This window comes from Dendrobates tinctorius, unplaced genomic scaffold (assembly GCF_039654945.1).
Source record: "Dendrobates tinctorius isolate UK_male_01 unplaced genomic scaffold, ASM3965494v1 ptg000154l, whole genome shotgun sequence".
NCBI classification, from domain to species: Eukaryota; Metazoa; Chordata; class Amphibia; order Anura; family Dendrobatidae; genus Dendrobates; species Dendrobates tinctorius.
The window spans coordinates 9,063,385-9,079,165 of NW_027361821.1; the positions used below are offsets into that span (position 1 = coordinate 9,063,385).

Consider the following 15,781-nt stretch of genomic DNA (forward strand, 5'->3'; position numbering starts at 1 on the left):
GTAGCGTGGCCTCTCGGGCAGCACTTACCCCAGTCCTGCGCCCCCCCGTCCTGGCTGATTCTTCAAATCGCGCGCCACCAGCTGTGGGAGTGAGCCAGTATGTAAAAACCGCTCTAGGGGCGGTGCTTTCGTTCTGCTGCCTAGCCGTGCTCCGAAGCCGGGGCCTAAATTTCTTCGCCGCCGCCCAGTGCGGGGCGGGCTGCCGAAGTGACACGCAGCTCCAGGGGCGGGACTTCCGGCAGCGGCGTCAATTTTTCCCCTACGCGAACGGGGGGGGGGGGGGGGGGGGCGCGGTTCAACGGCGCTGACAAAACATGGCGCTACTAACCGGTGCGGCGGCGCCTGACGGATCCAGCCACTCTTGCCTTGCATGGCCGGTGGCTTCCGTTCCGCCAGCTGGGGCTCCAGCCCTCGGATCTTTGCAGGAGCCCTCCCAGACCCTCTCCTCACCGTTGATCCTCTTCAGCATCAGCGCAGGTATGTGAGGGGGCCTTGATAAAAAAAATAGGACGGTGCAGGCACCCTAGCTCCATCTAACCCCTTCAGGGGGTGAGGAGAGGGACCGTCCGCCCACCTTGCAGCACCGCAGTCTAAGCATTGGTAGAGCAGTGGGGGCCGCACGGACTAGTCTTGTGCCTCTGTACAGCCCATGGTTTCAATACCTAGGGGTGGTCAGGGCTAAGTCCGGCACTGTGTCCCACGACGCGGGAGAGGATACGCGGAGGGACATTCGCACGTGCTCGCCCGTTGTTGGTTTGGGGAAATCGGACCGTTTCAATAGGATCCGTTGCCCCTGTCTCATCTTCATGGGAAAAAGACGAAAAAAGTCTGGAGAAAAGACCAAACGTGTGCCTCCATGGACACTAAGCAAAAAACTGATTTCCGCCAGCAATAGGGGAGAGGGTGTATACGGCGGAGGAGGAGCTAACCTCTTTTTTTCCCCACTTAGTGTCAGCCTCCTAGCGGCAGAAGCATACACCCACAGTATCTGTGTCCCCCAATGAGGCGAAGGAGAAATGTCAGTAAGAGGAAATAGGCAAGTGCACATTCAGCCAGTCTGACCATCTTATCGAGTGATGGGAGGATCACAACATCCATTCGCCAGAGGCGGAGGGTGGTCACCTTCTGATAGCACTTTACCCAGCCCCCTCGAAGTTCCTAGCACATCATGAGAATCTTCTTCCCAAAATGACAGTATTTGTCGTGTGTGTATCCCATGGAATGATATACAGTGTGGAAGCCTTTGTATGTTAGAACTAAAACGTCTCATTCTTGTCGTTTTAGCAGACATTAGCTTGTTACAATCATCTATCAACTTTGTGGATCTGAAGAATGAGCTTACCATTTTCTCCTTATCTTCATTTTTACTAGAATCAGACTGAAACTGTGAAGAAATAAAAAAAAAAAAAATATATAAAATTCAGCTGATGCTTTCATAAGTGAAACGCTTTCATTATTAATTGAACAGAGGTCAAACAGGTACGATCTACAAATACCCAATATTATGGGGAGTCGCTTTAGAAATGTCTGCACTGCAAACAATAAAGTCACAGTAACGGTGGCACTTTTTCACTGTAGTCATATATATTGTATGGGAGAAGGAAATGCTGACAAAGGGTCACTGAATATAGAACTACTCGGTTTGTGTATGTAAATAAGACCTTTCTCCGGTATGTTCATGTTAAACTGGCCAAATTCTGAATTAGTGGCTGCAGGACTGAGTAAGATGCAGTTTTTATTTCGTAATTTCGTAATTTCTCTTCTCCGGAGATATTAGCTTGTAAATTTTAGGTAAAAAATGATATTTTAGTGCAACTGTGCATTATAGATTTGTCTCTGGGGGTGTCTACTTCTTCCCCTGCATGAGGTTGATCAATCATAAGCAGGCAGCGCCGTGCAGGAGAAAAGACCACATCCTCCTCACTGACCTCTGCAGTTATTGTGTAGCGATACAGCAGAGATGAGTAAAGCATTATTACAAACACTTCCAAATCTCATCTCTAGGAGCTGTCATTTCTCACTCCCCCACACTGACTACATAACAGGTAAAGGTCCTCCAAAGACACTTGATAAAAAGGTATATATTTTATTGATAATGCAAAAAATAAAAAGAGACTGTTATCCATACAGAAACTGGACAGTAGCTTGACACTGGATGAACATGGGATATAAGTGGCTGCTGCATGAATCAAAATAAGTACAACACATGACAAAGCATGCAAATTTGTGTGTGATTTCCCTTGGACACTGGGTGGTCTCCAAACCTGGGTAAATATAATCTATGTGGCTTATGAACTGCTTATTTAGTTTGTCATGAGGTGCACTCTCCACACTTGACTCTCTCTTTATATCAGCTTTTGATTAATTTTTATCAAGTGCCTTGGTTCCCTGTGAGAGGATCAACTATGGAAAGACCAGCAATGTTTGCATTTTAATTGTGTTTATTGAAATTACATTATGTATTAATCCTTCCTTTTGCATCTGCATACCACAAGCTTTGTGAAACACATGACTAATTCTGAGTATATGGGGATTAATAATTAACTATTTTAGTTATAAATATGTAATTATTCTATCATTGTACCAGCATATTTAGTATTTTTTACACATATCATATACCTTTAGCTGTGTGGAATATGTGACCAATTTTTTCTACTCCATTGTTGCACTCGCACATTATATAATGTTTTGTAACTATCACGCACAAATTTGCATGCTTTGTCATGTGTTGTGCTTATTTTGATTCATGTAGCAGCCACTTATATCCCATGTTCATCCAGTGTCAAGCTACTGTCCAGTTTCTGTATGGTTAACCACCTCTTTTTATTTTTTGCATTATTACCTTTTTATCAAGTGTCTTTGGAGGACCTTTTTCTCTTTGTGGGGTTTTGTGCTTGGTTTCACGGTCCTCCGTGTTGTAACCTCTTTGCATTGTGAATACATAACAGGTAATACTGACGTATCCTGAGGATTTTAACATTTTACAAAATGATAAAGTGTTTCCTCTATAATCATGAACACTTAGGAGATTCTCCAATCTAACAATAAGGAAAAGTGAAGCCATTATTCATAGAAACCATTAAAATTAAAGGCAAGACACAAACCTCCTTCATGAAGGCTTTGCCGAGTCTGACAATTTTTGCCAGCAAAATGGGATCATGTGATAAGTGTGGTCCAAGGAAACAAAGCATGCTGAAAACATCTCTTCTTAGGTCGTCAAAGCATTCCATTGGTTTGGGGGCTTTCTTGTTGCTCAAAGAGAAAATACGAGACCCCTTGGCACCTTTGGGCACTCCCACCCTAGACAATGTAAAAGATGCATTAAATATGAAATCTTCCAAAAATATACATTTAGGGTTTGCACATTCTTTGATACTCTAGTGGTTAATTCTGCATACCCTAGAGTTTCTCTTGTCACTGACACATCCTTGATATGGACATTGTGCAGGAAAACATGCGTAGAAAAAATAATTTGTGTGTACATATTTATTGTATATAACACCCTTTGGGTGTTCCTATCCTGCAGAGCAGGACAACCATAAAGTTGTGTCCTGCACCTTAAAGTCCACCCTTTGCCCGGCATCTCAATAAAAAAAGGTATCTGTATCCTCGGGTGTAGATACCAGTGAATACAATTACAGAACAGGAATCTGATGGCTCGCTGTTACATTATCCTATGCAACAGAGTCTATGCTAAGCGACATGACATAACCAGATTGTGCCGGCTATGCGGAGATTTAGTTAACACAGTGTACAGAGCGGAACATTGCATCGGAGAGAGTGGGTTGAGGTGAGTACTTGTATAAGGGGATTGTGGTGGGCTATGATACTGTGTGAGGGGCTGTGGGGACATCATACTGTGCAAAGAGCCAAAACACTTTGCAACGGGCTGTAAAGTCATCACACTTGCGTGTGTTGAGGTGGCCATCGTACTGTGTAACGAGCTGTCGTATTTGTGTGGGGGGGGGGGCCATCATACTCTTTAACAGACTGTAAGGAAATAATATTAGCGAGGGGGTTGTTTGTCATACTGTGTGAGGGACAGAGGAGACATGATAGTCATGTGGGGGGCCCTTCATACTGTATGGGGGACTGCGGGGTTCATCATAAGGTCCCGCCTATTCCTGGATGACCGACAACCTCTATGCGGTGTGACTTCAGGCATAGGAGCGGCTAGTGAAGCAGGAGGTGGCGCAGGCACTGGGCGGAGAATATAGCTGAAGTGACTGAGGCATCAGATCTACAAAAAAATGGATATGAAAATGAAGCTGAAAATGTAAGTGCTGATTTCTCAGTAACGGATTGGCCATGTAAAGGTACTGCTTTACTTGTCTTTGAAAGAGCAACATGAGCATATAAATAGTTTGGGATATGAAACCATGGTAATAAATAATTAAGTTTGGCCCTCCTCAACATCTTGAATCTCTCATATGGCCCCTTGGAAGAAATAACTACCCACCCCCTAGTATAGTAGAGTGAAAGTGATCGGTCACTAATGGAGAAAAAAAAAAAAAAAAGAAGATATGGCAACACACACATTCCGATACAAAGTGGTGCTGTTGTAAGTTTGTGAATCCTTCAGGTTTTTCCACATTTCTGCAAAAATTTGACCAAAAACTACATAAAACATTTCAAGATTCCACACAAGTCCTAAACGTAGAGAGAACCAAATAAAACGAAGGAGATAAAAAATATTTTTTTTTTAGACTCAATTTTTTTATTGCGCAAAATGATCTAAATTTACATGTCTGTGTGACAAAAGTGTGTGAACCTTTAGGATTAACAGGTCAATTTAACTGGTTAACAACCTTCGACGTACATTTGTATCATAAATTTAACGACTGCCGATACGCCTTTTAACAGCGGCAGTTAAGGGTACTTTTTCTTCAGTGCCGCTTTTTAACGGCACTGAGAAATAAGGTTCTAGTGCCCCCCAGCGTTGGAATTTCTCTCGGCTACCGGAGCTAGAAGACACCCCAGAGGACATGATTCAGGTCGGTTTTTACCAACCCTAGTGTTGCGATCGCTGTTATTCACCAAATAATGGTGACCACAAAAAAAAAAAGTCACATTTAATTTCTCTCTCCTCTGAAATCACCTAGCACAGGGGTGGGCAATTAATTTTCCCGAAGGGCCACATGAGAGACCGTGACTGTTGTGGAGGGCCAAACCAATAGGACGGAATGAATTATACTCAATATTAATACCGATATATTATTATTGATAAAAATTGCATCACTTAATACTGAGCAAAATTAAGTATGCTGACATACCTCTATATATCATTTGAACCCGAGTACAGCCCCTTCTGTATATCGTATGAGCCCCCCACAGCCCCTTATATATCGTAAGAGCCCCAAGCAGCCTCCACCATATGCGGCATTACAGATACAAAGTGAATATAAGTGAGTAAAATAAATAAAAGTGAATAATAGACTATTTTATTTATTTATATAACACCATTAATTGCTCAACGCTTTACAAATATGAACATCACTGTCCCCATTGGGGCTTACACTCTAAATATCCTATCAGTATGTGTTTGGAGTGTGGGAAGAAACCGGAAAACCCAGAGGAAACCCACAGAAACATGGGGAGAACATACAGACTCCGAGGTGTACCGAAGCTACTTGGTGTTGTCCTTGGTGGGATTTAACCCCAGTGCTAAATCACTGAGCCTATGTTCATGAACAAGTCCCTCTTGATTATAAGGTCTCACAGCGTAAAGGAGTAGACAGAAGGCCATATAAAACCACAGACGACGATCACGTCAATGGTCGGACTGGCCGAAGGCTTTCCTCACGTCAGCATGACCCGCTGCATAGAAATACAAGCTGCCATGCTCGGGTCAGAAGAGCTGCCGGCCAGTCTGAGCATTGACATGACCATCATCCATATTGTACGGCCGTCTATTTGTGCCCTAAATCCCATTTTCTGAGATCTATTTCACTGGTGTTTTTTTTCCCAAACAAAGAATATCGACATTGTTAATTGGTCTCAACAACATTGCATTGCTTAATCGTGGAACTAGAAATTGGTGGGTTCTCTCAGGGATAGATCCATAAGCGCCTACCGATTAAAGAGGTGGAAGTAATAACAGGATTTTTGGGTTGCTTACCTTAAAATCTGTTTCTCTGAGCCTTCATTGGGGGACACAGAGACCTTGGGTGTATGCTGCTGCCACTAGGAGGCTGACACTATGCACAAAAAAAAGGTTAGCTCCTCCTCCGCAGTGTACACCCCACCGACCGGCAGAGAATTCCTCAGTTAGTGAGAAAGCAGTAGGAGAAGTAACAGAATAGGTTGACAACATAAACAACTCAACTGTAACCATTCAACCAAAGTAAGAACAGGAGCTGTAAAACATGGGAGGGTGCTGTGTCCCCCAATGAAGGCTCCGAGAAACAGATTTTACGGTAAGCAACCCAAAAATCCTGTTTTCTCGTTCGCCTTATTGGGGGACACAGAGACCATGGGACGTCCCAAAGCAGTCCCTGGGGTGGGAAACAAACTTCCATCAGGCCAGCGGACTCACCACCGCGGCCTGCAGAATCCGTCTACCTAGGCTGGCGTCCGCCGAAGCGTAGGTGTGGACTCTGTAGAATTTCACAAACGTGTGAACCGATGACCATGTTGCAGCTTTGCAAAGCTGCAGTGCGGAAGCTCTGTGGCGCACCGCCCAGGAGGCACCCACTGCCCGAGTAGAGTGGGCCCTGATACCCGGAGGGGCTCCGCGACGCTTAACACGGTAGGCTTCCAGGATAGCCGATCTGATCCAGCGAGCAATGGTGGCCTTTGACGCCGGGTGACCTTTCCGCGCTCCATCAGGGATAATGAAAAGAGACTCTGTCTTTCGCAAGGAAGTCGTCCTAGACAGACTCTTACCGCCCTAACCAGGTCCAGCTTGTTCAAGGACCGCTCTCGGGGATGAGTTGGATTCGGACAAAAGGACGGTAGCACGATATCCTCGTTGAGGTGAAACGAGGACACCACCTTCGGAAGGAACGAGGGCGGAGGCCGCAGAACTACCTTATCCTGGTGGAGAACCAGAAAGGGAGAGCGGCACGAAAGAGCTGCCAATTCCGACACGCGCCGGACGGAGGTAATGGCCACCAGAAAGGCTACCTTCCAAGAAAGGAGAGAAAGGGAAATATCCCTGAGGGGTTCAAAGGGCGGACCTTGCAGAACCTCAAGAACCAGATTAAGATCCCATGGATCCACGGGCGCCCGGTACGGCGGGACCGTGTGAGCCACGCCCTGAAGAAAGGTCTTAACCTGAGGACGGGAAGCCAACGTTTTCTGAAACAGAATGGACAGCGCCGAAACTTGACCCTTCAGGGAACTGAGGGCAAGCCCCGCATCCAATCCTGCCTGAAGAAACGCTAGGACTGAAGGGAGCGAAAAGGACATGGGCGCAACGTCATTGGTCTCACACCAAGTGAAATAGGCCTTCCAAGTACGGTAGTAAATCTTGGAAGATGATGGCTTTCTGGCTCGGATCATGGTCTGAATTACGTGGTCGGAAAATCCTGCTCGTTTCAGAACCTCGGTCTCAACAGCCACGCCGTTAAATTGAGCGGCCGAGAATTGGGGTGGCATATCGGACCCTGAGACAGCAGATCTGTTCTGTCTGGAAGCTTCCAGGGGGCGTCCGCGAGAAGGTTGACAATGTCCGCGAACCAAGACCTTCTGGGCCAATTCGGGGCGATGAGAATGACCGGAAGTCCTTCTGCCTTGATCTTCTTCAACAGCTTGGGAAGAAGAGGAAGAGGAGGGAACAGGTAGGGAAGTTCGAACTGGGACCAAGGAACGGCCAAGGGCGTCGGCGCCCACTGCCAGAGGGTCCCGAGACCTGGACACGAATTGTGGGACTTTCCTGTTGAGGCGAGACGCCATGAGGTCTACATCCGGGGTTCCCCACCGAAGGCAGAGCAGATGAAACACTTCCGGATGTAGGGACCATTCTCCCGCCGCGAGACCCTCGCGGCTGAGAAAATCGGCGGCCCAGTTGTCTACGCCGGGAATGTGAACCGCGGAAATTGTCGGAACGGAAATCTCCGCCCAACAAAGAATCTTGGACACCTCCGCCAGGGCTGAGACACTCCGTGTTCCCCCTTGGCGGTTGACATATGCCACCGCTGTGGCGTTGTCTGTCTGAATCCGTACCGGCAGTCCCTTGAGGAGCCTTTCCCAGTGGACCAGAGCAAGATGGATCGCTCGAATCTCCAGAACGTTGATCGGCAGCGCTGATTCCCGATCCGACCATCGACCCTGAACGGTGTGGTTGCGGAACACAGCACCCCAACCGAGGAGACTGGCATCTGTGGTTACTATCTGCCAGTGAATGGGAAGGAAGGATCGACCCGATAGAATGAGAGGTGACGACAACCACCAGTTGAGAGACCGCTTGATCCGGTAAGAAAGATGGACAGGGCGATCCAGGGACCGAGGCGACCTGTTCCACTTCGATAGAATGGCCTGCTGGAGAGGCCTGGCGTGAAATTGGGCAAAGGGAACTGCCTCTATCGCCGCCACCATCTTTCCCAGGACCCTCATGGCTGTACGGAGGGATGGGAATCGCGAGGTCTGCAGCGATTGTACTTCCTGCTGCAGAGAGAGAATCTTTTCTTGTGGGAGAAAGACCCTTGACCGACGAGTGTCGAACAGAAGACCTAGAAAGACCAGGCGTTGGGTAGGAACCAGACAGGACTTTTTCCTGTTGACGATCCACCCGAAATTGGAAAGAGTGTCCAGGACGATTGACAAACTTTGGTGAGCCTGTTGGAATGAGGGAGCCTTGATCAGAATATCGTCTAGGTACGGGAAAAGAACGAGGCCTCTGACTCTCAACAAAGCCATCAACGCAGCCATGATCTTCGTGAAGACTCTGGGAGCGGTGGCAAGACCGAAGGGCAGTGCGACAAACTGGTAGTGGTGCTGTCGAATCGCAAAGCGCAGGAACTTCTGATGTCCGGAGAAAATTGGAACATGTAAATAGGCATCTTGGATGTCTATTGAGCACATGAATTCCTGCTCCTCCATGGAGGCGATGACCGAGCGAAGCGACTCCATGCGGAAGTGGCGAAGGCGGACTTTCTTGTTGAGCAGCTTGAGATCCAAGATGGGTCGAACTGCGCCGTCTTTTTTCGGCACTACAAACAGGTTCGAGTAGAACCCCGTGAAGCGCTCCGATTCGGGAACGGGCACAATCACCCCGGAACTGACGAGAGCGGCAATAGCCGTAGAGAACCCCGGGATCAAGGCTGGATCCTTTGGAGGCCGGGATTCGAAGAAACGATCCCGTGGGAGAGAGACGAACTCTATCTTGTATCCTGAGGATACGACCTCCCTGACCCAGGCGTCCTCCACGGCGGCCAGCCAAACGTCCCTGAAGGAAAGAAGTCGACCTCCCAATTGGAAAGGCCCCTCGCGTGCCCGATGATAGTCATGCTGAAGTAGACCGTCCAGATCTAGATCTGGACGGTCTGCCCTGGGAGGAGTGGGGTCGCCAGGAAGGAGTGGGTCTGAAGGAAACTTTCTTTCTCTCCTGGCGAGCCTGCGGTCTCTGTTGGCTGGAGGAGTTGTCCGCCGTATTGAAACGGCGGAAAGTCCGAAAGGGTCGAAACTGACGCCTTAGAGGGGGTCTGCGAGGCTTGGACTGAGGGAGGAGTGAACTCGTGCCTCCGGTGGCGTCCTTAATAATCTGGTCCAATTGGGACCCAAAGAGGCGCACCCCCTGAAAAGGCAGGTTAGTGAGGGACTTTTTAGAAGACAAGTCCGCTTGCCATGCCTTTAGCCAAATTGTACGTCGAATTGCAACAACGTTGCTTGACGCCTGAACTGCACAGGATGCAGCATCCAAGGAAGCGGAGAGAAGATAGTCCCCAGCATGGGAGATCTGATTGGCGAGATCGGCCAAATGCTCCGGTTGCGCCTTATCCAAGATGCCCTGACGAAGGTCGTCTGCCCACGTGGCTATGGCCTTTGTTGCCCAGGATGAAGCAAAGATTGGACACACCGCCGCTGAAGCCGCTTCAAAGGCAGACTTTGCCAGGGATTCTATAATCCTGTCATTAGAATCCTTTAGGGACGCCACGCCTGAAAGCGGGAGAACCGTGTTATTGGATAGCCTGGACACGGGCGGATCGACTGAGGGAGAGGCCGACCAGTTGTCCGTGAGCTCCTTAGCAAATGGGTAGAGTATGCCGAGACGTTTTCCTCTTTGAAAGCGTCTGGTCGGATCCTCTCTTTCCTTGGTAAAAATTTTCCCAAACTCAGAATGGAAAGGAAAAACCCTGGAAGGAGTTTCTGCCCGTCTGAACGAAACCTCCTGATCTGAGGATTTCGCAGGGGAGTCAGCAATATCGAAGCTATGATGGATCGCAGCAATGAGGTCCTGCACTGTGACCTTCATGCTTGCATCCTGGTCTGAATCCAGCTCTAAAATCCCCTCAGATGACCTGTCCGAAAGCGCTTCCCCTGACTCGGGAGAGGAGGCCTGAGAGGGAGGCTGGTGAGAAGGGCTATGCGGTGAGATGGGACTAGGAGAGGATTCCGGCTGGGAATCTTGCCTGGGTCTTTTGCGACTACCGCTGGCTGATTCAGATGGAACAATTTGGGACCTGCTTGGCCCTGCCGAAGTGTCCAGGGGCAACTTATCAAGAATGGCCACCAGGGACTGAGACACCTTGGTGAGGTCTGCCACTGATTGAGATAGCGAGGAGGCCCAGTCCGGCATGGGGGGCTCACTCACCACTGGGGCTATGGATGGCTCCTGAGCGGCGTCAGGCTGGATTGGATTGCTACAATCCAGGCAGAGGGGAGTGGACTGGCCTGAGGGAAGTTTGCGATTGCACGAAGAACATGCAAAGTACTTGACTAAAGTGCAGGGGGGGGCGGTAGAGCGGGTACGATCAGACTTAGAGTTAGACATAGTGAAAAGCTGAGGTAATGCCGGAAGGTTGGGGGACCGAGGGCGGAGAAGGGTCAGTCTGCAGTGCAGAGCTACTCACGGTCCGGTGTCCCCAGAAGCGACGCTCTGCGACCTGTCAGTGGATGCAGGTCAGAGCAAAATCCGGCCGACAGACCTCCTGAAAAAAACCAGCTGGAGAAGATGCTAGGAGCTGGTGCCCGGCTAACAGGCTGGGAAAATGGCGCCTTCCTGAGAAAAAGCGTGCGTTCAGGAGAGGAGGGAGGGCGGAGCACCACGCAGGGTTAACAATTCACCGCCCTCTAGCCAATAACAGGCTGGGCAGGTGAAGGACAGGCGGTGGGAGGGCCTGGGAAGAGCGGGAGAGAAGCCCGCTTAGAAGAAAGGGGCGGGGGGGCGTGGCCGCGACGCAGCGGTAGGCCCGAACTGAAGCCGGGGCCTAAATTAGTTGCGGCGGCCGCCTGTCAGCAGGGGGTCGGCGCGGAGGTCCGAAAAAGTGGGACGCCGCAGTCGCAAGCCGCTCCCAATGGGAAAAAACCCTGTGCTCCCTGTCCCCAGAAGGGGGGGGGAGGGAAGGGGGGGTGCCCAGCAAGATTGAGCTGCCTATAGCCTTGTGGCGACTGCGAGCGACCGCAGCGCCTACAACCGGGGTTCCCCTGTGACCATTGAAGAGGCGACCGTTGGGAATGGGCAGCCAGGTAAATAAATAAAAAAAAAAAAAAAAAATACTCACCCATCCACGATCCGTTACCTGTCTGAAGAAGTCTTGCGTCTCATCCAACCGACAGGCTCTGGTAGGCGAGTGGGAGGGAGACTGGCGACAAGGACCCCTGGAGTCGCTGGCACGTCTTTGTGTCGGCGTCCGTCTGGCTGGTCCTGCCGCGGAGAACTGCAAGGATACGGGGTGGCAGTACACGCCGTACTTGCAGACTCCATGTGGGAGTACAGATGTGACTTTTCACTCTGTATCCCTCCGTAGAACCTGAAAAGGAACGACGCACGACAAGGTAGATATGGGTCTAATAAAAGACCCGTGTCCACCTCCTACTGACACTAAGCTAAACTGAGGAATTATCTGCCGGTCGGTGGGGTGTACACTGCGGAGGAGGAGCTAACCTTTTTTTGTGCATAGTGTCAGCCTCCTAGTGGCAGCAGCATACACCCAAGGTCTCTGTGTCCCCCAATAAGGCGAACAAGAAATTTGGTTATTATACACCCTCATTATTCCGCCACATAAGTAATGAGGCCCGCTTACCTGGCAGTGGAATAGCCACCATGACATAACTTCCGAACTCCATAATTAGAGGACGAGTGAACGTACCTTCGATACAGGGGCTCCACTGTGACATGGACGAGACGACAAAGTGCTAATGCAATAGGCTTGTGTGATGTGGCATAAAAAGGAGGCATATCGTCCATGATGTGTTGAGCATGGTGCCAGTCTCCAATCTTCAGCAGAGCTTCCAATAATCCAAGCTTCTGGTTGTCAGGAGTCTGAAAACATAAATTAGGCCATAATGAGTAAAGCAGCAACGAGCACGCAGAGCAGGCAAGGCTGCAGTCACAAATCTCTTACAGTACTTGTAACCATCAAGCCATATTCTCATGAGGTGGAAATCCTACGGGTTTCCACATATAACATCTGTTGTGGGTAACATTTCAAGCAACGTGAATGCGATTCCATCAGAGGTCACTGTGGGATTAAGGATGCTGTAGAACTGAGTATTTTGGGGGGGGGGGCATGTCCCCCCCCCATGTTACAATGGGGAGGCGTAGGCTATGTTCACACATTGTATTTTTTTATGCAAATTAAAAGCCGCTTTCGGTACTGCAAAAGGTATTAGGATTCAAAAATCTCAGGAACACAATTGCTTTTGGGGTTTTTTTTGGGGAGTGGGCAATTGGAGGACGTGTTTCTAGAACATGAGAACAAGGCCTTAGGCCGGGTTCAGATGAGTAACTACAATCATCCCTGTTTCATCCAGAAAGAGACGATCTTCCCTCGTATGTCCTTGTCATTTTATTTTTTAATTGATAATAAATTAACAGAGCAAGAGCAAATAGTGTCCGGTATAAATAATTGCAATGGATCTGTTATTAGCGGATGCCACAATATGTTGCTTCTACAAAAGCCTGGAGAAATGGCACTGGCCCACTCAAGAGAAAATTGGGAAACTGAATCTTTTGCTCCCTTTCAATTCCTTGTCTGTGAGTTGACCCCACATCAAAGTCAGTCAGCTATTTTTACAATGTAGCGCCCAATACACCACGTCTAAGTACATTATGGCCTGATTACTTGGAGGAAATTCCCATGTGCCATGCCATAGGTAGGGCACATTTATCCACCTATTGAGGAGATGACTTTGAGAACAGGACTGCATGGAGCAAGTAGTAAAAATATATCAATGGTGACATGGAGCCGCCGCTCCCACTCTGTCCCAAGAGGTGCTTGCTCTCAACTCATTTGGAAGTGTGCAACTCCAGACATTTCTTACTGAAGCCATGTATTATGGAAAGAGAGGAATAGCCAAGAAATTACATGGTCACAAAGCTCGGCTATAATAAACTCTTTGCTGCCTCAAAAAAAGCGGATTTACCATGACAGCTTGAGCAAGAGACAATGATGGGATTCAGATGTATTCAGCCACTGGCGCCTGGGAAGAAGCGGTACAATTCTCGCTGATCCCAGTTTTTCTGCTCTTCAGCCTGGATGGTCGCATCTTGGCACCATGCAGGTTGTAAATCAGTATCGCTAAGATGGAATTACGGCGTGGGACAGTATGTTGGACAGGTGAGGGTTATGGTGGTTTATTATTTTTCAGTTTTTTTTTTTTTTTTACAGGGGACAAGGGCTTCAATGGAATAGGTGAAAGGCAAATATAACTTTTTTATTTTTAAATAAATGTGTTAAACATGACGTTTTGTTTTTGTTTCAAATAAAGGACTTTATTCTTGCTTGCGGTGTGTTAATTTACAATATAACTATAGGATTAGTAATGGATAGGCATCTTATAGGCACTTCTTTATTACTAACCTGTGGGCTTGATGTCACCTCACAATACAAAGGTGACATCAACCCTGCAAATATAAACCCCACTTGCCACCAGTACAGGGCAAGTGGAAAGAGTGTGGCTAAGTGCCAGATTTGGCACATCTTTTGGATGCACTATATCTTGGGTGGCTGAGGGCTGATGTTGGAAGGCTGGAGGGAGGGGGTGGGAGGGTGACCATCTCTGACTCCTTCTCATGCTATTAATATCAACCTACAGCTGAGCTTTCTGTTTAGCCTTTGCTGGTTTGAATTTATAGGCAGACCCTATGTTTTTTTAAATCTGTTAAATACAGATACGTCTGTCGTGTGGCAAACGTATATCACCGGATCCAAGTACAGTCATATGTAAAAGTTTGGGCACCCCTATTAATGTTAACCTTTTTTCTTTATAACAATTTTGTTTTTTGCAACAGCTATTTCAGTTTCATATATCTAATAACTGATGGACTCAGTTATACACTCACTGGCCACTTTATTAGGTACACCATGCTAGTAACGGGTTGGACCCCCTTTTGCCTTCAGAACTGCATCAATTCTTCGTGGCAGAGATTCAACAAGGTGCTAGAAGCATTCCTCAGAGATTTTGGACCATATTGACATGATGGCATCACACAGTTGGCGCAGATTTGTCGGCTGCACATCCCTGATGCGAATCTCCCGTTCCACCACATCCCAAAGATGCTCTATTGGATTGAGATCTGGTGACTGAGGAGGCCATTTGAGTACAGTGAACTCATTGTCATGTTCAAGAAACCAATCTGAGATGATTCGAGCTTTATGACATGGCGCATTATCCTGCTGAAATTAGCCATCAGATGCCTGTTCTTAGCTGAGAGGAGTGGTACCCAGTGTGGTCTTCTGCTGCTGTAGCCCATCTGCCTCAAAGTTCGACGCACTGTGCGTTCAGAGATGCTCTTCTGCCTACCTTGGTTGTAACGGGTGGCAATTTGAGTCACTGTTGCCTTTCTATCAGCTCGAACCAGTATGCCCATTCTCCTCTGACCTCAACAAGGCATTTCCGGCCACAGAACTGCCGCTCACTGGATTTTTTTTCTTTTTCGGACCATTCTCTGTAAACCCTAGAGATGGTTGTGCGTGAAAATCCCAGTAGATCAGCAGTTTCTGAAATACTCAGACCAGCCCTTCTGGCACCAACAATCTTGCCACGTTCAAAGGCACTCAAATCACCTTTCTTCCCCATACTGATGCTCGGTTTGAACTGCAGGAGATTGTCTTGACCATGTCTACATGCCTAAATGCACTGAGTTGCCGCCATGTGATTGGCTGATTAGAAATTAAGTCTTAACACACAGTTGGACAGGTGTACCTAATAAAGTGGCCAGTGAGTATTTCTGGATTCAAATGAGGTTTATTGTACTAACAGAAAATGTGCAATCTGCATTTAAACAAAATTTGACCGGTGCAAAAGTATGGGCACCCTTATCATTTTCTTGATTTGAACACTCCTAACTACTTTTTACTGACTTCCTGAAGAACTAAATTGGTTTTGTAACCTCATTGAGCTTTGAACTTCATAGCCAGGTGTATCAAATCATGAGAAAAGGTATTTAAGGTGGCCACTTGCAAGTAGTTCTCCTATTTGATTCTCCTATGAAGAGTGGCATCATGGGCTCCTCAAAACAACTCTCAAATGATCTGAAAACAAAGATTATTCAACATAGCTTTTCAGGGGAAGGATACAAAAAGTTGTCTCAGAGATTTAACCTGTCAGTTTCCACTGTGAGGAACATAGTAAGGAAATGGAAGAACACAGGTACAGTTCTTGTTAAGCCCAGAAG

General features: G+C 47.8%; 1 protein-coding gene across 1 annotated transcript in view; it reads right to left on the reverse strand.

The window, feature by feature from the left end:
* Positions 1-15,781, reverse strand: part of THOC2 (THO complex subunit 2) — a 231,251-nt gene that overhangs the window by 158,087 nt on the left and 57,383 nt on the right. Inside the window, exons 11-13 of the mRNA XM_073547602.1 lie at positions 12,252-12,424; positions 3,105-3,300; positions 1,343-1,384 (exon numbers count right to left, since the gene is read on the reverse strand). Of these exons, the coding sequence (XP_073403703.1) occupies positions 1,343-1,384; positions 3,105-3,300; positions 12,252-12,424 (411 nt within the window). The remainder of the gene's footprint in view (positions 1-1,342; positions 1,385-3,104; positions 3,301-12,251; positions 12,425-15,781) is intronic.